The 24419-nt window shown below is 42.0% G+C and overlaps 1 protein-coding gene and 1 long non-coding RNA gene across 2 annotated transcripts; one reads left to right on the forward strand and one right to left on the reverse strand.

Moving 5' to 3' along the window:
• Positions 1–238: 238 nt before the first annotated feature.
• Positions 239–15873, reverse strand: LOC111974927 (DNA-directed RNA polymerase III subunit RPC4). The gene is made up of 9 exons (XM_024003007.2): positions 15681–15873; positions 6114–6282; positions 5968–6011; positions 2333–2490; positions 2080–2204; positions 1805–1973; positions 1464–1714; positions 1231–1383; positions 239–892 (listed from the first exon to the last, which is right to left on the reverse strand). Exons 2-9 carry the CDS (start codon positions 6279–6281, stop codon positions 773–775), a joined length of 1188 nt encoding a protein of 395 aa, XP_023858775.1. The 5' UTR covers position 6282; positions 15681–15873; the 3' UTR covers positions 239–772.
• Positions 15874–16727: 854 nt separating this feature from the next.
• Positions 16728–21655, forward strand: LOC111974747 (uncharacterized). The gene is made up of 4 exons (XR_002878717.3): positions 16728–17372; positions 17467–17792; positions 17966–18499; positions 18612–21655. It is a non-coding gene; the product is annotated as an uncharacterized lncRNA (long non-coding RNA).
• The last annotated feature ends 2764 nt before the right edge of the window (positions 21656–24419 follow it).

A 24419-nucleotide genomic window follows, 5' to 3' on the forward strand; every position in this document is an offset into this window, starting at 1 on the left:
CAGGATGAACCTGAGCTCAATTTCAAGTCTCATAGCAAAGGGTCTGAATACTTATGTAAATAAGGTATCTCTTTATTATTTTTAATGAATTATCTTTTTAATAAATTTGCTATTTTTATTATGGGGTATTGTGTGTAGATTGATGAGGAACATTTTGGATTTAATCCATTTTATTATAAGGCTGTAACGTAAAATATGGAAAAAGTCAAGGGGTCTGAAGAATACATAAAGCACACAGGAACTTTTCTTTGTTCTTTTTATTAATCTTACATCCAAGTAAAATGTAATCTTACATCCAGTAATTTAGGTATGTGTTTACAGGATACTACAGGGGCAATATTACTTTTCCCACTTATCCCTCACGAGCATAGACCTGATAGTATGATCTGCTTATAACACTTGAATAGGACATTTGGAATTTGGCACATTCATGAAGAGAATACTGTACCTTCCATTTATTGGAGTCACATAGCACATCTTTTTTAGAACACATCTCAAAATATATTCTCCCATCACTTTCTGCAGAGAGAAAAATAAATACAATGTTCTGTAAACAAGCTGTCTATTCTTACAAAATAGTGGTAGGAGATCTGACTTTATTACACATTCTGCAACTTTCCAGGACCAATTAACCACAATGGACACCTGAAAAAAGCTGGGTGTTGTCTGCTTGTGGTACTACTGTCCTTATAGACCTGATACAGCACTGCATGGTCTGTGTGTCTTTCTGGATTAGGTCCCCACTGTAGTGTAGAAATTGCCTAATGCTTCGTCACACTCTGTTCTCCAACAGGGCTTCAAAGTCTGGAGAGCAGACCAATTTGTGTTTGATGTGTCCCAGCACTGACAAGTCACCAGTCCGGCCCTCTCCTGTTCCAACTGACACCAGCTCCTAATGGAATTAGAGAGAGGGGGGGGGGGGGGGGGGGGGCTTGTCAGACAATGACATACAAGACAAACATAAAATAATATGTATATGTTTACATACTGTACAACTATAAAACTACAGAGAAGTGAAGATTTAAAGGGAAATTCAACTTCTTTCAACATCAAGTTGAAAGAACATCAGCACCACCCCCAACATCAACATGAAAACGGCAGGTTTCTATGTTTTGTAGTAAAAAAGATGGAAGATAATTATTTCCAGTGACATCATCCTGAGACTGATATCATCTGGTGTGCATCATATGATTTTAACCAACTATGAGCAGCCAAAGGTTGTTCTCTGACCTGGAGGAAAGCACACGAGGTTCCCAGAGCCACATCTAGTGTGACATGCCCCAGTATGAGCTGAACCCGACCAGACTTCCGCACCAGCAGCCGTCCAACCGGACCCTCCTGCAGGTCCCTCAGATGACAACTGTTTTCCTCCTGCTGCTCCTCCTATTCCACAGAGGACAGACATGCAAACTGATCGTATACACAGTAGTCTTGCTCTCTGAACCACATATTTAAATACCTACTTGAGATTCCGTTTTCAAAAGCATGGACTGTCCATCCTCCGACTGCATCTCTGTCTTCACTGGCCTGACCTCTTGGGTGGGCGGCTGCCCTGGTAGGGAGTCAGGGAGCTGAATGAAGAACAGCTCCTCTTCTTTGGTCTGACTCCAGCTCTCCAGCAGCTCAGGTAAAACGTCAGGCTCAGGGAGAGGAGGTGGTCTGAAAGTGGGTTCCATCTTCTTTACCTCTGGCGCATCTTCTGGCTCCTGTTTCACTGAAGAGGGAGGAAGACACATTGGTTAGACAGTTGGAGCCCATTGTGTTGCCATTTTGTTTCATTTTAACTGACATGGATTATTGTTACCTTTGAGTGCATTTGTGCCATCCATGGCCTCACTATCCTCTTCAGTCTTGTCTGGTTTGGAGGAGGCTGTCACATCACTTTCCTCCTTGAATCCCCACCCTGACACAGCCAGGGGCAGCTGGACAGGACAGCTCCTTACATCACTCCGTAGGTGAGGGTCATCCAGGAACTGGTGGAAATTAGTTGAAAATTACTTTTAAGTAAGTGGGCAAGGAACTAGATCATAAATGCACAGGCCGACAGCATGATAAGACATGGGTACATGGAGGACTCACATTGTCTCGTTCCAGAGCGCGCAAAATTTCTTTGGTCTCTTCCTCTGTCTCCCTCTTCTCCTTCTTGATGTTGATGATGGGTGAGGGACCCACACTTGGTGCATCTCTCTCACCTTCATAGCCACCTGATTGGAGCACAGGAAGAAACTCATGGGTTAAAACACAAATCATGATACATCAATATGGTCTACACAAAATATTACACCATATAACATGTAATGGAATCCCAGCTGAATGAATGACCCAGCCATACCTCTTTTCTTAATTGTTATCTCTGCAGGCCCCTGCTCAAAGATGGAGTGGGACTGGATGACCTCTGGACGTCCCCGGCCCCGACCGCCCCTACCACCTCGCTCACGACCCCGATCGTTCTCCCTCCTCTCCCTTCTTTGTCCACCCTCAACCTTCTGCCTATGGTAGAAGAAAGTCAAACTCTCAACATATGGTCATTCCTAAGATCCAGTATGTGCTGGAAAACATTTCAGAATCATGCATTGTATTTCAATTTTTGTCACTTAGCAGACTTACAGCTAGCGCATTCATCTTGAGATCTGTGTGTGTATATACAGTGGGGCAAAAAAGTATTTAGTCAGCCACCAATTGTGCAAGTTCTCCCACTTCAAAAGATGAGAGAGGCCTGTAATTTTCATCATAGGTACACTTCATTATGACAGACAAAATGAGAAAGAAAAATCCAGAAAATCACATTGTAGGATTTTTAATGAATTTATTTGCAAATTATGGTGGAAAATAAGTATTTGGTCAATAACAAAAGTTTATCTCAATACTTTGTTATATACCCTTTGTTGGCAATGACAGAGGTCAAACYTTTTCTGTAAGTCTTCACAAGGTTTTCACACACTGTTGCTGGTATTTTGGCCCATTCCTCCATGCAGATCTCCTCTAGAGCAGTGATGTTTTGGGGCTGTTGCTGGGCAACACGGACTTTCAACTCCCTCCAAAGATTTTCTATGGGGTTGAGATCTGGAGACTGGCTAGGCCACTCCAGGACCTTGAAATGCTTCTTACGAAGCCACTCCTTCGTTGCCCGGGCGGTGTGTTTGGGATCATTATCATGCTGAAAGACCCAGCCACGTTTCATCTTCTCATCTTTTTATGTGGGAGAATAAATGTTATGTTGCACAATTGGTGGCTGACTAAATACTTTTTTGCCGCACTGTATATACACACACACAGTTGAAGTCAGAAGTTTACATAGACTTAGGTTGGAGTCATTAAAACTCGTTTTTCAACCACTCCACAAATTTCTTGTTCACAAACTATAGTTTTGGCAAGTCGGTTAGGACATCCACTTTGTGCATGACAAGTCATTTTTCCAACAATTGTTTACAGACAGATTATTTCACTGTATCACAATTGCAAGTGGGTCTGAAGTTCACATACACTAAGTTGACTGCGCCTTTAAACAGCTTGGAGAATTCCAGAAAATTATGTAATGGCTTTAGAATCTTCTAATAGGCTAATTGACATCATTTGAGACAATTGGAGTTGTACCTGTGGATGTATTTCAAGGCCTACCTTCAAATTCAGTGCCTCTTTGCTTGACATCATGGGAAAATCAAAAGAAATCAGCCAAGACCTCAGAATCAGCCAAGACCACATGGTTCATGTTTGGGATCATTTTGCAAACGCCTGAAAGTACCACGTTCATCTGTACAAACAATAGTATGCAAGTATAAACACCATGGGACCACGCAGCCGTCATACCGCTCAGGAAGGAGACGCGTTCTGTCTCCTAGAGATTAAGGTAATTTGGTGCGAAAAGTGCAAATCAATCCCAGAACAACAGCAAAGGCCCTTGTGAAGATGCTGGAGGAAACAGGTACAAAAGTATCTATATCCACAGTAAAACGAGTCCTATATCGACATAAGCTGAAAGGCCGCTCAGCAAGGAAGAAGCCACTGCTCCAAAACCGCCAGAAAAAAGCCAGACTGCGGTTTGCAACTGCACATGGGGACAAAGATCGTACTTTTTGGAGAAATGTCCTCTGGTCTGATGAAACAAAATAGAACTGTTTGGCCATAATGACCATCATTATGTTTGGAGGTAAAAGGGGGTGGCTTGCAAGCCGAAGAACATAATTCCAACCATGAAGCACGGGGTGGCAGCATCATGTTTTTGGGGTGCTTTGCTGCCGGAGGGACTGGCGCACTTCACAAAATAGATTACATCATGTGGATATATTGAAGCAACATCAAGACATCAGTCAGGAAGTTAAAGCTTGGTCGCAAATGGGTCTTCCAACTGGACAATGACCCCAAGCATAATTCCAAAGTTGTGGCAAAATGGCTTAAGGACAACAAAGTCAAGGCATTGGAGTGGCCAGCACAAAGCCCTGACCTCAATCCCATAGAACATTTGTGGTCAGAACTGAAAAAGCATGTGCGAGCAGGGAGGCCTACAAACCTGACTCATTTACACCAGCTCTGTCATGAGGAATGGGACAAAATTCACCCAACTTATTGTGGGAAGCTTGTGGAAGGTTACCCAAAATGTTTGACCCAAGTTACACAATTTAAAGGCAATGATACCAAATACTAATTGAGTGTATGTAAACTTCTGACCCACTGGGAATATGATGAAAGAAATAAAAGCTGAAATAAATAATTTTCTCTACCATTATTCTGACATTTCACATTATTAAAATAAAGTTGTGATCCTAACTGACCTAAAACAGGGAATTTTTACTAGGATTAAATGTCAGGAATTGTGAAAAACGGAGTTTAAATGTATTTGGCTAAGGTGTATGTAAACTTCTGACTTCAACTATATATATATATACACACACACAAACTACCGTTCAAAAGTTTGGGGTCACTTAGAAAAGTCCTTGTTTTTTAATGAAAAGCTAAAGAAAATTCTATTAAAGTAACATCAAATTGATCAGAAATACAGTGTAGACATTGTTCATGTTGTAAATGACTATTGTAGCTGTAAACGGCTGATTTTTTTTATGGAATATCTACATAGGTGTACAGATACCCATTAACAGCAACCATCACTCCTGTGTTCAAATGGCACGTTGTGTTACCTAATCCAAGTTTATAATTTTAAAAGGCTAATTGATCATTAGAAAACCCTTTTGCAATTATGTTAGCACAGCTAAAATCTGTTGTTCTGATTAAAGAAGCAATAAAACTGTCCTTCTTTAGACTAGTTGAGTATCAGGAGCATCAGCATTTGTGAGTTCGATTAAAGGCTCAAAATGGCTAGAAACAAAGAACTTTCTTCTGAAACTGGTCAGGCTATTCTTGTTCTGAGAAATTAAGGCTATTCCATGCAAAATTGCCAAGAAACTGAAGATGTCGTACAACACTGTGTACTACTCCCTTCACAGAACAGAGCAAACTGTCTCTAACCAGAATAGAAAGAGTGGGAGGCCCTGGTGCACAACTGAACAAGAGGACAAGTACATTAGTGTGTGTGGTTTGAGAAACAGACGCCTCACAAGTTCTCAACTGGCAGCATCATTAAATAGTACCCGCAAAACACCAGTCTCAACGTCAACAGTGAAGAGGCAACTCCGGGATTCTGGCCTTCTAGGCAGAGTTGCAAAGAAAAAGCCATATCTCTGACTGGCCAATAAAAAGAAAATATTCAGATGGGCAAAAGAACAGACACTGGACAGAGGAACTCTGCCTAGAAGGCCAGCATCCCAGAGTCATAATGTACTTGTACTCTTGCTCAGTTGTGCACCGGGGCCTCCCACTCCTCTTTCTATTCTGGTTAGGGCCAGTTTGCACTGTTTTGTGAAGGGAGTAGTACACAGCGTTGTACGACATCTTCAGTTTCTTGGCAATTTCTCATTCCACCAAGGACAAAGGAAGAGCTTCATATATCGTCACAGACTGAACAACTGAACTTACTCTTCTTTAGCTTTGCGGCCAATAATGTTAGGGGTGAAAGTTTTCTGAAAGATAAAACATGGGAGTCAAGATTTACTTCGTTAAACAAATACAAAAGTTGTGGTGATAGACCATTACAAACACTGTATACAATTCACTGAGCCTACCTTTTTCACACCTCCCAGGGTGAGGTCTCTGGAGCGCATGGAAGGGAGACGGCCAGGGGAGATAGTAGCTGGTAGCCGGCGTCCCATGACCAAACCCCTGCCACTCCCTCCGGGCGTTGCCGGAGTGTGAGATGGGCCACCAGGGTTGCTTGAGCCTGGCTCAGCCATCCTGGACAAAGCAATTAGAAATAACTTATTTGAAAAGCTAAAAACAGATGACAACTATCCACACACCTTTATTCAAGAAGTCTTCAAAAGAACACCTACACTCCCCTCTGTATTTATGTGGATAGTTAAGCTAAAAATGTGTAGATTTGGCTCTATACTCCAGCATTTTGGATTTGAGATCAAATGTTTCATATCAGGCGATAATACAGAATGTCACCTTTTATCTGAAGATCATGCCCCCCCCCAAAAATGCTATCCTCTCACCATTGCCAAAAAGGTCACACTGTTTTAGGGGGTATGATCATTGTTCCTTACTTTGTCATTCATCATTATTCTGGATTCATTCATAATTATCCATAATCATGGTACATTGTTTCCCCTATATTAATTTAGCAGTGGCGGGCCACTCGGATGGTAACACATTCAGTGTAAACTTAAACGACTCAAACCAAATATAAAGTAGAAAATATATTGGAGCTAATTAATTTTCAATACGATCTTTGAGAACCTACATTCACCAAAATAAAGAAACTAGACTGTCAGGGAGAATCTAAAATTCCCAAAATGTCATGGCATGAGGCCCCATTGATTTTGTTATTATATTTGAGTCACTCAGATATAGAATTTCAGAAAATTTGGCTCTAAAACTGCACATTTTCTCTCAACCTCATGACAAATGTGTAGGATTGCAGGAAACTAGCTCAAACTGTAAAAATCTTCTCGGCCCTTGGCAAAACCAATGATGTACACAGTGTACAAAACAAAACTCTTTCCATGACAGACTGATCAGGTGAATGCGGGATAAAGCTATGCTCCATTATTGATGTCACCTGTTAAATCAATCAAGACCAGTGGTCGAAAAACAGTTCACTGATGAAAAAGGACAAAGGAGGCTGACTTGTGCAGAGCAACAGATGGGCTAGAGTTAGTCAACTGACAGTCCAGTACAACATTGGTGCCCAAAGACCCATAAAAGAATGCACAACTCGTCATACATTGACACAAATGGGGTATGGCAGCCGATGACTTTCCAGAGTTCCACTTCTTTCTTGTTTTTTTGCTGAAACTGCGGCTGCAGTGGGCTAAGGAATGAAAACAAAAACACTGCCTGGACTGAGGAATCCTGGATCCTGCTGTTTTACGCTGATGGGAGGACAAGGGTATGGCGAAAACCACAATACATGCATCCATCATGTTGTGTGTAGACGTTGCAGGCTGGTGGTGGTGGTGTGGGGTGCGTTTTCATGGCACACATTGGGCACCTTGATAAAAGTGGAGCAACGTCTGAGGTCGAAGGAATTGTCCGTAGAGCTCCGAGACAGGATTGTGTCGAGGCACAAATCTGGGGATGGGTATAAAAAAAACTTCTGCAGCAATGAAGGTCACCAAGAACACAGTGGCCGCCATAATTTATAAATGGAAGAAGTTTGGAACCACCAACACTCTTCCTAGAGCTGGCCACCCAGCCAAACTGAGCAATCGGGAGAGAAGGGCCTTGGTCAGGGAGGTGAACAAGAACCTGATGGTCACTCTGACAGAGCTCCTCTGTGGAGAGTTTCTCTGTGGAGATGGGAGAGCCTCCCAAAAAGACAACCATCTCTGCGCACTCCACCAATCAGGCCTTTATGGTAGAGTGTCCAGATGGAAGCCACTCCTCAGTAAAAAGGCACCTGACAGCCCACTTGGAGATTGCCAAAAGGCACCAAAAGGACTTTCAGACCATGAGAAACAAGATTCTCTGGTCTGATGAAACCAAGATTGAACTCTTTGGCCTGAATGCCAAGTGTCACGTCTGGAGGAAACCTGGCACCATCCCTACAGTGAAGCATGATGGTGGCAGCATCATGCTGTGGGGATGTTTTTCAGCGGCATGGACTGAGAGACTAGTCAGGATCGAGGGAAAGATGAACGGAGCAAAGTACAGAGAGATCCTTGATGAAAACCTGCTCCAGAGTGCTCAGGACCTCAGACTGGGGCGAAGGGTCACCTTCCAACAGGACAACGACCCTAAGCATACAGCAAAGACAACGCAGTAGTGATTCGGGACACGTCTCTGAATGTCCTTGAGTGGCCCAGCCAGAGCCCGGACTTGAACCCGATCGAACATCTCTGGAGAGACCTGAAAATAGCTGTGCAGTGACGCTCCCCATCCAACCTGAGAGCTTGAGAGGATCTGCAGAGAAGAATGTGAGAAACTCCCCAAATACAGGTGTGCCAAGCTTGTAGCGTCATACCCAAAGAAGACTCGAGGCTGTAATCACTGCCAAAGGTGCTTCAACAAAGTACTGAGTAAAGGGTCTGAATTAGTGATTCACCAATATGACATTTTTGGCCGATACCGATATCCAATATTTTCCTTGCCAAAAAAAAACGATACCGATAATCAATATTAAAAATTTTAGCGGCCTTTTAAGTATTCTAGTACAGTTAAATAGTTAACACACACACAGGCGGACGCAGCGTTCTAAGGCACTGCATCTCAGTGGAAGAGTGTCACTAAAGTCCCTGGTTCAAAACCAGGCTGTATCACATCTGGCCGTGATTGGGAGTCCCTTAGGGCGGCACGCAATTGGCACAGCGTCGTCCGGGCCGTCATTGTAAATAAGAATTTATTCTTAACTGACTTACCTAGTTAAATAAAGGTTACACAGACACACACACTGACCAAAACGTTATTTTGTTGGCATTTACATATGTCCCCATTACCAGTAAAACATCAATCAAAACCTATTTCTTTCACTTACTTGCTGTACTGTTTCGTTGTTCAGTCATTTCATTCTCAACCAGTATTTCTATGGAACGCCGTTTGGGTCTTTGCGTGTCAAAAAACATACACGTCAAATACACATCATAATCTGTTTCAGTAGCTATAGTTAGCTATATAGCTAGGTGTCATCTAAAATAACCCTAATTTATAAGACAGTTCTTATTTGATTAATGGTGGTCGGACCCATCTGTGTGAAGCTAGCCACAAAAAGGATTAGCCACAATAGTGGACTTTGGGGTTAGCCTTCAAAATAAAAATATGGCATAATTCTACTATTTGTATTCATTTGCATCACTGTCAATGGCATACTTTTATTTTGAAGGCTAACCGCAAAGTCAACTATTGTGCCTAATCCTTATTGTGGCTAGCTTCACAACACATAACCCAGTCCGGTCGAGCCTCACTAGCCAGACCAAGCTAGCTGGCTGCTTATAATGTTAGTTTGGGCAACAGGGTTAAGTAGCTGGCTAGCTATTTATTTTCAGGAACTGAACTTCAATTTCAATAGGCGAACAACAAGTGGCAACCTAGCTAATACTTACAAGGATTCCTAAATCATTGCTAAGAATAATGAAAATGACTGCAGTTTCTACTGGTCACTGTTTTCAGGCTGGTTGTAATGGTGCTAGCTAGGTAACAAGATAAAGATAGCTACCCCAGAAGTTGCGGTCAAACAAATTATGCTTTATTACCAACGCCGTATTGTAAACACATCGTTCGTGGCCAGTGTTTGCAGACTTTTTTGTACAGCTTTGACAGTGCTACTATATATTTTTTGACACGCAAAGACCCAAACGGCGTTCCATAGTATGTATGTCGTGAAGCTAAGAGCAGTGACGCTATTACAGTGTAACTCCGATAGGGAAACATCTGAAAAATAGCGCACTTGGTAGTGTGTACCGGTGCTCGACCAGTCGGCGAAAGCCAACATCACCCACGACAGAGAACGGTTGATTGTCAAGGGCAATGAATTCCATTATCTTGGCTTTAATGGATTTCGCCTTTGAGTTGTCTCGCTGAAATGATCTTACTCTTCAAATGACTGCTCGACTTGTCTGCTGTGTGAATCGAGTAGTCAACATTGTGTGGGCTAGGTTAGGAATGCTGTGTTGCACGTGCAATGCAAAATTTTACGTGCCGTCATTACGGCATGTACCTACATTATATAGGTATGCACGCTATCTTTGACATCGGTTTTTAACGTCGGCATTAAACTAGACATCGGGCCGATACCAATGTTGGAATTTTTATCTAATATCAGCCGTTTCCGATATGTTCACCGATATACAGTGCATCCCTAGTCTGAATACTTATGTAAATGTGATATGTTTTTTATTTTTAATACATTTGCAAAAATGTTGTGTGTAGACTGATGAGGGGGAAAAAACTATTTAATCCATTTTAGAATAAGGCTGTTACATAAAAAGGTGGAAAAAGTGAAGGGGTCTGAATACTTTACGAATGCACTGTATATATAAATATATATTTTTTTTGTTGACATAATTTAAAAGCATGCAAAATGTGTTGAATTGAAGGAAATTAACTTTAAAACGGCAACATTTTGCCAAGAGGGGGCCTCAAATTTTGGTCGGAGACTGTACCATTAGCCATGCTCACCACCCCAACTTTGACACCGCTGCTGAAGAAAATCCTAAGGCAACCACTGTGGTAGCATCCAAATGAATGTAGAAGTGTTCAGAAGCATCTTCTATTCTTATTTTCAATAAAAGTGACTCCAAAATGATAATACATTATTTACCATTCAGTTCCTATTGAGCAAAACATAATCAAAAACAATTAAAACAAACTGCAAATGCATCCAACAAGTTTGTAGTCACAAGCTTGATGTAGTCATTGCATGCTAAGAATAGGAGACAAAATACTAAACTTTTAATACACTAAGTGAATTTGTCCAAATACTTATGGGGGGAAAAAAAGAACTTCAACTCATTGAGGGCTTGATGATTAGTTGACAAGTTGAATCAGGTGTGCTTGTCCAGGGTTACAATAAAAATGTGTACTGTTGGGGCAACTCGAGGACCAGGGTTGGGAAACACTGTTCTATACTGTTGCCTCATATTAAACATTGTATCTGACACCCAAAATGTTGGAGTATAAATATGACGGGGAGTGTATATGCATGTAACCCATTCATAGACGCTACTATCTTTAGCGCCTATAGACCATAGTATCTTCTGGCCGGGCGAGTTTTTTAAAGGGCGACTGCACTTCCTGATTTGGCCTCGTTTTTCATCAATGTTCATTAAGAAAGGCCAAGACTGCAGGAAAACAAGAGTTGTCTTGGGGGTGTGGTTTGATGTTTGTTGTGATTGAATGGCAAAGATACACACAAGGGCAGTAGTGAGTACAGCAAGGTAAGCGAAGCTAGCTTTGCAATGGAAAGAACAAAGTTTAGAAGCTGAGGACACTGACATGCTGACCACACCGCTCACGTCGCGTGCGTGAGCATTGCAAAATAAATGTACACATACATTTTAGTCAATCATTGCACCCACACTGCTCGCGCTCGCCAACGAGCGTCTGCGTTGCCAATCGCTAAAATAGAAGTCAGTTCTATTTGTGACGCTGAACGCGGTGCAAGTCCTGCCTCTCCCATCCCCTCATTGGTTTATAGAAGCAGATAACCAATGAGGAGATGGCACGTGGATGATTGAAAGATGAACGGAGGTCGGTCGATCGTGGTAATACAACTTTATGAAAGTTAGATGCCAATCGCCATATAAAGTCCAAAGAAGAAAGAGCTTGAAGTAGAAGAGATGACTAGAAACGATTCGGTTGACTGTTTTATGTGTGGATTAATTGTCGGAGTAGAGGACCTTGTGTATTTCAGGTAAAATAACTCAACATTTATATCCCAGGACAAATTAGCTAGCAACTGCAAGATAGCTAGCAAAATTGGCATAAATGTTTAATGCTTTTCGACCTGTCCCCAAATTAATATAATTGGTTCAGAGTTTGTTTTGACATTTCAACCTGCATGTCGTGATCATGTTTGGTGTGGGGGGACAAAATTAATTTACACGATGGCGCACGTCCGGTTTGGGTATGGTGTGACTCGCCATCTCAAGCTGGTCAGCTAATTCAGTTCTATGCTTAGGCTAAAGCCTGCGCTGACCTTGTGTTTAGCCAAGCTGACAGAAGCTATCTAGCATAGCTTGGTTATGGCTGCAGCTGGCTATCCCATCTACCTGATATTTCTCTGTCAAATCAGTTATGGCAAGAGAACAGGTATCCCCTGTTAATAACCTCGTTATTGTTATTTTATTGTGTTCCCCCCTTCCGCTACTCGCTGTTTATTATCTATGTCACTTTGCAAATTACCTCGATTAACCTGTACCCCCGCACATTGACTCGTACCATACCCCCTGTATATAGCTTCGTTATTGTTATGTACATTTCTTGTGTTACCTATTGATTGATTTAATTTTTTACTTTAGTTTATTTAGTAATATTTTATTAACTCTATTTCTTGAACTACATTGTTGGTTAAGGGCTTGTAAGTAAGCATTTCACGGTAAGGTCTACACCTGTTGTATTCGGCGCATGTGACAAATACAATTTGATTTGATTTTAACACTGCCCCTTTAAGACAAAAAAGCTCTTTACCTGACTTGCTTTTCAAAGATGGATAGAATGTACATGTTTTGTGCTCTTGTAGGAAGCAATCACTCCCACATCGCTGACTACAAATTAGCTATAACTGGGCTAATAACTCATTAACTAGCAAAGAATATGAACAAATGTGCACACATGACTACATGCAGCTCTTGCTTTGATCTCAAAACAAGCCCATAACCACGACCGCTCATGCTGTAAAACAGTCTAGTTCAAAGTGAATGGCACAAATCCATATATGGCAATGGTCTATTTGCATATAGGCCTACTGCAGCTCTGATTGGTTATGGCGCACCGGTCTGTGTAGAGTACGGGCCTGAGTCGTGCCTGTCAATGCAATAGAATCCTACTCCAATGCACTCTGCCTACAACAAAAGCTCTTGCATAGTTAGTTTTACACACTTAGTCTTGCATAGTCCATTTTTTTTCGGTAGGTTGCATTGAAAGTGGCTGATATTGCGTTGATTCGATCACAATTCCCACAGTAAAGGGAAACGTTGATAGTGTTAAGTAACGGGGAAAACTCTAGAAAGTTGAGTGAAGTTCAATCTCCTGCTTCTTTGCTCTACATGGCAGTCCCTGGTGAGCTGCGCGCTTAGTGGGAACATTGATCATTACCCAGGTGCACCTTGTGCTGGGGACAATAAAAGCCACTAAAATGTGCAGTTTTGTCAAACACCCCAATGCCATAGATGTCCCTGTGAGGGAGCGTGCAATTGGCATGCTGACTGTAGGAATGTCCACCACAGCGGTTGCCAGAGAATGTAATGTTAATTTCTCTACAATATGCTGCCTCCAACGTCATTTTAGAGAATATGGTAATACGTACAACCGGCCTTACAACCGCAGACCATGTGTAACCCCGACAAACCAGGACCTCCACATCCGACTTCTTCACCTGCGGAATCGTTTGAGACAAGCCACCCTGACAGCTGCTGAAATTGTGGGTTTGCACAACCAAAACATTTCTTCACAAACTGCCAGAAACCATCTCAGGGAAGCTCATCTGCGTGCTCTTCGTCCTCACCAGGGTGAACTGACCTGACTGCAGTTCGGCGTCGTAACCGACTTCAGTGGGCAAATGCTCACCATCAATGGCCACTGGCACGCTAGAGAAGTGTGCCCTTCACAGATGAATCCCGGTTTCAACTGTACTGGGCAGATGGCAAACAGCGTGTATGGCGATGTGTGGGAGAGCGGTTTGCTGATGTCAACGTTGTGAACAGAGTGCCCCATGGTGGCGGTGGGGTTATGGTATGGGCAGGCATAAGCTACGGACAACGAACACAATTGCATTTTTTCCCCCATGGCAATTTGAGTGCACAGAGATACCGTGAAGAGATCCTGAGGCCCATTGTCATGCAATTCATCCGCCGACATCACCTCATGTTTCACCCCATGTCGCAAGGATCTGTACACAATTCCTGGAAGCTGAAAATGTCCCAGTTCTTCCATGGCCTGCATACTCACCAGACATGTCACTGATTGAACATGTTTGGGATGCTCTGGATCAACGTGTACGACAGCGTGTTCCAGTTCCGGACAATATTCAGCAACTTCACACAGCCATTTAGGAGGAGTGGAACAACATTCCACAATCAACAGCCTGACCAACTCTATACGAATGAGATATGTTGCACTGTATGAAGCAAATGGTGGTCACACCAAATAATGACTGGTTTTCTGATTCACGCCCCTACTTAGTTGAAGGTATCTGTGTGGCCAACAGATGCATATCTGTATTCCCAGTCATTTGAAATCCATAGATTAGGGCCTTATTAATTAATTTCAATTGACTGATTTCCTTATATGAACTGCAACATCTTTGAAATAGTTGCATGTTAAGGTTATAATTTTGTTCAGTGTAATAACACTTTGGATGGTGCATCAATACACCCAGTCACAACAAAGATACAGGTGCTTTCCATCAGCCACTGGGAGATGAATTCACCTTTCAGCAGGACAATTACCTAACACACAAGGCCAAATCTACACCGGAGTTGCTTGCCAAGAAAACAGTGAATGTTCCTGAGTGGCCGAGTTACAGTTTTGATTTACATCTATTTGAAAATCTATAGCAAGACCTGAAAATGGTTGTCTAGCAATGATCAACAACCAATTTGACAGAGCTTGAAGAATTGCAACACAATCCAGGTGTGGAAAACTCTTGGGAGATTTATCCAGAAAGACTCATAGCTTTAAATCACAGCCAAATGTGCATCTACAAATTGACTCAGGGGTGTGAATACGTATGTAAATTAGATATTTCTGTATTTTATTTTCAATACATCTGCAAAACATTCAAAAAAAATGTTTTGACATTATAGGGTATTTGTGTGTAGGTGGGTGAGGAAAATAAATATTGAATCCATTTGGAATTCATGCTGTAACAACTAAATGTGGAATAAGGCAAGGGGTATGAATACTTTATGAAGGCGTGCACTGAGCCATGCATTTAAAGGTCTTTTTTGCTAACAGTGATTGGGTTATATTATTAGCCTAAATCATGACGATCCAATCTATTCATCACATTACGAATAGTAGGCTCTTTTACATAAGTCAGCAAATGCGATGATACATGGAATGCTTCATTTTTATGGTGAAAATGTACTCCCCCAAACTTGAAACTCACGCACAGCCTATGGAGTTATGTTTCTAGAACCGTATCGCAATTGAAAGAATCGATTTACGTTTATATTTAGTATTTGGCTGCCAGAGCCAGTCTACCTCTAACGTACAAGGTCCTTGGACCTTAAGGAGTAAGGGTAAAGTTAGGCTCCTTAAAAGTATAATGGGCTAATACAGAGCGCGCCTTTAATGTTTGTCTTTGATACCAAATTCTTCAAGTTTTACAGGGCCTTTTTGTTAGGCCATTGGTATAACAGTTAATCAAGGAGTTACTGTCAACACATGTTAGCAATGCATGCTGGTTACATTATCTAGCTAGCTAGGACTCTGACAATGCGTTTTCAATATAGTTGCCTTATTCAAATTACCTGATTGCTTCTTTAGATGTTCACCAAACCAAGAGAATTGCGTTTAAATTGACTGCACCCCTTCAATAAGCAAAACCGTGGCGATTTCTTACGTCATTGGTCAACAACAACAAAAAAGTCAGCATTATCTGCAGTACAGCGCCATGACTGCTAGACCTGACATACTTGAGTTTTTCGCGGATCACGTGCGCGGAATTCTTCTTCTACTTCAATAATATTATGGCGGTTGGTTGGAGGTGCATGTCGCCACCTACTGTACTGGAGTGTGTAAATCAATCACCAGTGCTGCTATTTTTTGAAGATCCGGTAGCATGGAGTGATATTTTCTATTGTGAATGTCATTGACACCACCCTTAGCCGGGCGGTTTAGAGGTCCACCCATAAAAAAAATCAGTTTTAAAGATAATTTCGTGCAATTCTACATATTGTCATATGGCTTAGGCCCATGACCTAGGTGAGATACAAATGTTTAAAAATCACACGTCAGGTGTAGTCACGATTATTTTAAAATTGAATACACACTCAAAACCCGATGACTTGGTTTGAAGTTACCTTGAGATTATTTGGGCATGGGATTTAGAGTATGCTAACTGGGGGACATTGAATTAGATTGGTTTTTCATTAGAACATGCTAATATTAATGATACTGTAGCCATAGGATTGATTGCAGTCTCTCCTTGTCTACAAGAAACCAACATGTAAATATATTACTAATTTGGCTGAACTATCCCTCTAAAATGTGACCCAATTCAGGAAACTAGGCATATGTCGCAAATCAGACTTCACAGGAGAGCCTTTTGAACATAATTTTTTTTTTTTATCAAAATGCGTTTTTTGGAAGAAATGGCTTCTCGAACATGTGAACTTTCATGTGCCTTAATATCAAACTTGTAACGTTATGTCATCTGTAAATAAAAATAAAATGGTTAAATTACGAGCCAAATTGGTTTAGCCACAGAGAAAGCAGGAACCTTTCAGCTAGCCATGATTGGCTGAGATAATGAGTGGGCTGGACATGCCGAGAGATCAGTTTGGATTGGTCTGCGGTGTTGCACTTGTGTCTATAAAATGAGCTACTCGTAATGTTTAGATTATCCTTTCTACTGCAGTTTTTCTTCTCGGAAGATACTGTATAACATTAGCCATGGAGAACTGCAAATATGTTGCTACTGCTCTCAATAACATTTATGCCCTGAATTTATCAGGCGCGATCAACTAAGGTCAGTGGGAAAAAGTTGTGATGGACTACTTTCTGGAGGACGATCGTGCCATGCTAACTCTCTCGGACTCTGAAAATTAATCAGACGATGAGGAAATCCCTGATTTAGGTAAAAACGTTACATGTCTAAACAAAAGACTCCACGTTAAAACATGCCGTTAACTAGCTAACGTTAGCGGAGGTTAGATGGCTGGTTTGCGAACGTTACTCTATGGATTGGGATTTTTGTTAATTTTTTTAGCTAGCTAACATTACATGTCTAAACAAAAGACTCCCAAGTGAAAGCTTGCTGGTTACACCTGAAGCATGAGGACTTGCTGCGAGTGGTGAACTTCATCAACAACTACGCAGAGGCTAATGCAATAGTATTACCAGGATGCCACCCAGGACACACTTTGGTGGAAAGCTGCTGCCATCTCATGTGACAAAAGCAGTGGTGCGGTGTCTCTACAAAGAATCGATGACAACACTTGGTTTGTAAAGCATAAACACCACATTTTGATTATTTAATTGACCTCCAACATAATTATCACTACTTTTATTGATCTCGCATTGTCTGTTTTCCAGAGGTGCGTGTTGTCGGGCTGTCTTCCTTCAGGAATCTGTGGAGAAAATTGCTGCCCCACATCTCAAGCACTAAGCCGAGGACAGACCTGTGGTGGCAGTGCCAGAGGAACAACTATCAGGTCTTCAGATCTGCCAGAAGCTGTTAAGTCAGCCAAGCTGAAGAAGCAAGAGCAGCATCTCTTGCTTGTTCAGAGTGAGCGGTCTGTCTACCAGAAAGTGGTTGCTGAATGCAAGACTATCAAGACCTGCAGTTGTCTCTGTGGGCCCCTACTGAACCAGGAAGCAAAGACATCAGGATGCGTTGCATCTTTAATTTTGCTCAACAAGTAAGCAACATGTCCTCCTTTATACTGATTAAGGGCATAGATAGATATACACACAAAAAAAACACAAATAATAAATAGATAATATGGGAGGCAGGCAAATGCATTTCACTGTGTAAAGACAGAATGACAGGGATGAGACAATTAATTGCAATTTGTCTTAATGTTCTTTGCAGGTGCACTATCCTTCTGACCCTATGCAGCCAGGTCCAATCTACTTTATAACTCCTCGCAGGTGTGGATTGTTTGTCTGCTGTGAAGGAATACCACAAGTCAACTACTTGATTGATGAAGGCATGTCATCCAGCAAAGGCAGCAGCACAGTCATCAACTACAGAGTTGGGGAAATGCGTGTGGACCCTAATTGTGATAACTACAGTGGCCAGAACAAGTTTGTGCTCTGGTATTGTGCCTGGCGGACCATGCACTAGCTCCACCATGGTCTGGACCTTCACTTCCTGATCACAGGCCACACCAAGTTTGCCCCCGACTGGTGCTTCGACCTCATCAAGCAGCGCTTCAGAAAGACCAGAGTGAACACTTTGTCTGAGATTGCTGGTGTTGTGAAGGACAGCGCTGTGACGGGTCAACATCCCACAGCTGGTTGGACTGGAGGATGGTACGGTGCAGGTGGAAAGCTATGGCTGGTAACAACACCTGACTCCGTACTTCAGGCCACTGCCACAGATCAAGCAGTACCAGCTCTTCAGGTGAAAATCATTTTCATTGCATGAGATTATTCTTATGTAAAATTGGGAGGTGCATTGATGTTGTGCAAGGTTGTAATGTCTTCTAATATTTTTGTTATTTCCTGTTTTACAGCTTCGATGCTCTGGAGTCTGGTGTTGCCAAGGAGCGTTCAGACTCAGTTGGGACCAGGTTTCCAACGCTGACAATCTTCCTCCCATAGACGGTCTGTACAAGCACCACCTGGACGGGATACAGCTAGACAAACTTATCTTGAGAAGATCAGGGAGTTTTGCGATGAAGAGGCTATGGACATCACATGCCCTGCACCAAGGGCAGGACAGAAACAGGCTCTCTGAATATAGGTTCCCTTGTTCATGCGTGGTTCGGACGGACCAGTCATCAGCACTATCTGCACTGCCTCTATTCAAATGACTCAACTAGGAGGTCGACCGATTATGATTTTAACACCGATACTGATTATTGGTGGACCAAAAAAAGCTGATACCGATTAATCGGACAATTTTTTATTTTTATTATTTGTAATAATGACAATTACAACAATACTGAATGAACACTTATTTTAACTTAATATAATACATAAATAAAATCAATTTAGCCTCAAATGAGACATGTTCAATTTGGTTTAAATAATGCAAAAACAAAGTGTTGGCGAAGAAAGTAAAAGTGCAATATGTGCCATGTAAGACAGCTAACGTTTAAGTTCCTTGCTCAGAACATATGAAAGCTGGTGGTTCCTTTTAACATGAGTCTTCAATATTCCCTAAAGTTTTAGGTTGTTATAGGACTATCTCTACGATTTGTATTTCATATACATTTGACTATTGGATGTTCTTATAGGCACTTTAGTATTGCCAGTGGAACAGTATAGCTTCCATCCCTCGCCGCTACCTGGGCTCGAACCAGGAACACATCGACAACAGCCACCCTCGAAGCAGCGTTACCCATGCAGAGCAAGGGGAACTACTCCAAGTCTCAGAGCGAGTGACGTTTGAAACGCTATTAGCGCGCACCCCGCTAACTAGCTAGCCATTTCACATCAGTTACACCAGCCTAATCTCAGGAGTTGATAGGCTTGAAGTCATAAACAGCGCAATGCTTGATGCATTGCGAAGAGCTGCTGGCAAAAAGCACAAAAGTGCTGTTTGAATGAATGCTTACGAGCATGCTGGTGCCTACCATCGCTCAGTCAGACTGCTCTATCAAATCATAGACTTAATAACTAGGTAGTCAGGTATGCTCATCCAGAAGCGGTGGTCCTAGTGGCCATGGACTTTAATGCAGGCAAACTTAAATCTGTTTTACCTCATTTCAATCAGACTCCACACTTCCCTTTCCCACCTGGACAAAAGGAACACCTATGTGAGAATGCTGTTCATTGACTACAGCTCAGCGTTCAACACTATAGTGCCCACAAAGCGCATCACTAAGCTAAGGACCCTTGGACCAAACACCTCCCTCTGCAGCTGGATAAATGGACTTCCTGATGGGCCGCCCCCAGGTGGTAAGGGTAGGCAACCACACATCTGCCACACTGATTCTCAACACTGGGACCCCTCAGGGGTAGTGCTTAGTCCCCTCCTGTACTCCCTGTTCACACCATCATTAAGTTTTGACAGTGGTAGGCCTGATCACTGACAATGAGACAGCTTATAGAGAGGAGGTCCGAGACCTGGCAGTATGGTCCCAGGACAACATCTCCCTCAATGTGAGCAAGAAAAAGAAGTTAATCGTGGACTATAGGAAAAGGAGGGCCGAATAGGCCCCCTGTTACGAACCCCTTTTGCCCTGCAGTCTAGGGGGGATGGAAATGAGACCCGTAATATATCTCATGCAAATCACACCAGTGAAAAAGTAACAGTGAGAACAAAAAACCACAGACAACTTAAATCTACCGTCAAACACTTCAGGTTTATTTCAAACACACGGTAAATCGGGGTGTGGGAAAAAGGGGCTGAGTTGGACCCAAGGAAAGAAATAATATATCCAAACAAACCCCTAAGCTAGTCTATCCTGCTTTAAGAACAGCTAGCTAACTAACCAAAAATACAGAGGGTGGTCCGCCCAGTTCTAACTAGGCTATTTAGACAGTTTTCCTACGGGTAATGTAGGCCCATGGGCGACTTGTCTGGTTATCACCTTTTCCCACCAACAAACAGTCATACACCATAACAATACAATACTCACAGGATAACGGACAAAGTGACATGTAGGTGCAAAAGAGAGATCTCCAGAGAGAACTGATTGGGATACTTTTAAACCAAGGGAAAGGGGATGTGATTGGGTAAGGGAAAAGGAGCAGGTGTGTCTTCTGATTAGTGACTGATTGGCGACCGATTAGAGAATGATGATTGCCACCTGTGAGTAGGGGAGAAGGAGAGAAAAGAAATACACACAGGATACCTGTATCCGTAACACCCCCATTAACATCGACGGGGCTGAAGTGGATTGGGTCGAGAGTTTCAAGTTCCTTGGTGTCTACATCACCAACTAACTATCATGGTCCAAACACACCAATATCAATGTGAAGAGGGCACGACAACACCTTTTCCCCCCCCAGGAGGCTGAAAATAATTGTGATGGATCCCCAGATACTTAAAAAGTTCTACAGCTGCACCATCGAGAGCATCATGACCGGTTGCATTACCGCCTGGTATGGCAACTGCTCGGCATCTGACCGGAAGGCGCAGAGGGAAGTGCGTACGGCCCAGTACATCACTGGGGACAAGCTTCCTGACATCCAGGACCTATATACTTGGAGGTGTCAGAGGAAGGCCCAAAAAATTGTCAAAGACTCCAGTCATCCAAGTCATGGACTGTTCTCTCTGCTACTGCATGGCAAGCGGTACCGGAGCACCAAGTCTAGGACCAAAAGGCTCCTTAACAGCTTCTACCCCCCCCTGCTGCTGCTGCTGCTGCTACTCGCTGTTTATTATCTATGCACAGTCACTTTACAAATTACCTCGATTAACCTGTACCCCTGCACATTGACTCGGTACCGGTACCCCCTGTATATAGCCTCGTTATTGTTATGTACATTTCTTGTGTTACCTATTGATTGATTACATGTTTTTACTTTAGTTTATTTAGTAAATATTTTATCAACTCTATTTCTTGAACTGCATTGTTGGTTAAGAGCTTGTAAGTAAGCCTAATTAAGCCTAATTAGCCTAATTACGCCAGCAAAATTGGTATTTAATTAAGCTATTTGGCGTAATTAGGCTATTTGAAATCTGATGTCAAATTTAATTTGTCACATTTATTTTTATTTTTTAAGTACTGGTGACAAACAATTCATTCCGATTATTGCATAGATTGTAATAGACAGCTATGATGTGCGTAAAATGCTTATTTGAAGGTTGTACTGATTATAATAAGCTAATGTCGAGCTATTTTACAGCTATGTGTTGCGCCATGTTTGTTGACAATATACAAGGCATTCTGGGTGTCACGTACACTTCTGTCAGACCAAAGATGTTATGATGGGAAAGATTGGTTCACTCATCTTTCGAGTAAACTTCCGGAAGTAAATGAAGGGAAGTGAATGATTGTAGACGACACACGCCCTTTAACATTAATACTGTAAACAGACCAGATTCATCTTGTCTACTCTTATTATCTTTGGTTGATACGAAAAAACAAACATGGCGGCGCGCAGAAACTACCCCTCGTTGGATTACTTTCGATTTCTAGAAAGTGTTTTACTCAATTATTTAGATCAATGTTGAGCTCACTCGTGATGTGATGAATTATAAACAGTAATTGCTATTAGCTAATTCATATTGTGGTTTCTGTCAGCCGAGAGTTATCTAAATATGACCGCTTCTGTTACGTCTATCTTTCCTCAGTTAACGCTAGGACTAATGTAGCCTACTTTTTCCGTTTGCATGATTGTGTATGCTGTCGCTACTTCTGTGAATGTCTGCTCAAGGGCACTTCGACAGATCTCTCACAAGGCCAAAAACGGAGACTCGAACCCTCCAAGATCCCCCCCACAAGTTCCCCAAGCTTCCCTCAACCATTACCGGAACCCCCCTCCCACAGAACCCCCCCCCCCCCCCCCCCCCAATGCCACCAACAACCAAGAAAATGAAATGAAGAGAAAAAAAGACAAAGGAAAACGGAAAAAACAAAGGACATAAAGGCCAAACTAAAAATCATAACAACAAGGCCAACTATATGTTTGAGTGCATTTCTGGCACTATTTACATGTGTGTGTGTGTGTGTGTCTATATGTGCATTTGAATGAGAGCGTGTGTATATGCATGTGTACAAACACCTGCATATCATCAGCCTCGGGCAAACAGGCATTGGCTGTAAAAACACTGCCCCTCAGATTCATTCTGTTAAAGGAATTTTTAATTCCTATATGTTCATCAACCAATTCAATTAAAACACTCTGCCCATTCATAAGAATTTGTAAGATACTTATTTGCATAAAATGGACAGAAACCAGTCTCAAAATCAATCAATCAATAGCGTTTATTCTCGAGAGTACTGATCATAGTACAATTTACATCAGGTTATATAATAAAAATGACGTCATAGGTTTTAAAATGTCCTTCCTCCACTCGGATACAATGGCAATACAGTTCACAAGCCTTCTCACATTGTCTGCCACCTGTTAAACAATAACAAACTAATACCAGCCCAAGGTCTCTCCCCTCCCTGGGTAGAGACAGAATGTCCTGTAAGGAACACAGCATTCCAGCCTGTCTGACGATAGCTCCATTCGTTTCTAACAAGGAACAGACAGTCCTTGTTCTAATTCTTGATTAAAATTACACACATTATATTCAGSACTATGATTAGAATAATGTTCATACATCCATACAGTAACACAGTAGAATTCTGTTTAGTTATAGTTTTAAGCTAAATGTATACATTATTTAGTCATTATTCATCAAAAACCCATAACACATTCAAACATACTTTTCATTATGTTTTATTTTGACTTTATTTTTTATACTTTTATCTTTGACCATCATTCTAACCCCCGCCCAGCAACTCCACTCCCACTTGTCTCCAATTGCCCATCCCACCTATCTCTGCTGGCCACTCTCTTCGGATTTCTACGGAACATATATCTTTCAACTATGCTGTGATGTTTAATGTACAATTTCAATCTGTCTAGTTGAATAGAATCCACAGATTGCGAGTTGAAGAGAAATACTTTTACTAAGAGTATTAATATATTAGTAATTGGCTGGCCCGGTCTTTCCAGATCTCTCATCAGTACTATTTCTAGGGTCAATTTTAGATCAATGGTATGCATTTTCAGCCTTTCCTGAACCTGAGACCAGAAACAGGCTACCTGAGGGCAATACAAAAAATAAATGGTCTATTGATTCTGTATCCTCACAACAAAATCTGCAGAGCTTCGAGGATTTTATGGCCCAAATATTCAACATTTTGTTGATGGCAAGAATTCAATATAATAATTATAGCTGAAAAGTCTTGAATCTTGCGTCGTTTTATATATCAACTCATACAAGACATCGGGGTCCGCGACGGGGCTGGTTTTCTTTTTGTAGTCCGTGATTGACTGTAGACCCTGCCACATACCTCTCGTGTCTGAGCCGTTAAATTGCGACTCTACTTTGTCCTATACTGACGCTTGGCTTGTTTGATTGCCTTGCGAAAGGAATGGTAGCATTGCCTTTCCCCCGAATCCGAGGTCCTGAGTGCTCTGGAGCAGGTTTTCATCAAGGATCTCTGTACTTTGCTTCATTCATCTTCCCCTCGATCCTCACTAGTCTCCCAGTCCCTGCCGCTGAAAAACATCCCCACAGCATGATGTTGCTACCCCAATGCTTCACCGTGCAGATGGTGCCAGGTTTCCTCCAGACTTGATTCTTGGCATTCAGGCCGAAGAGTTCAATACTGGTTTCATCAGACCAGAGAATCTTATTTCTCATGGTT

Source organism: Salvelinus sp. IW2-2015, linkage group LG15, assembly GCF_002910315.2.
Source record: "Salvelinus sp. IW2-2015 linkage group LG15, ASM291031v2, whole genome shotgun sequence".
NCBI lineage: Eukaryota > Metazoa > Chordata > Actinopteri > Salmoniformes > Salmonidae > Salvelinus > Salvelinus sp. IW2-2015.

Excerpts from the sequence above, each read along its gene's own strand:
- LOC111974927 (XM_024003007.2), bottom strand. The coding sequence starts at position 6,281 with ATGGCTGAGCCAGGCTCAAGCAACCCTGGTGGCCCATCTCACACTCCG. Across the intron at positions 6,012-6,113 it reads CCCTGGGAGGTGTGAAAAAG|AAAACTTTCACCCCTAACAT; the intron begins GTAGGCTCAGTG and ends TTTATCTTTCAG. Across the intron at positions 1,974-2,079 it reads GCGCTCTGGAACGAGACAAT|TTCCTGGATGACCCTCACCT; the intron begins GTGAGTCCTCCA and ends AATTTCCACCAG.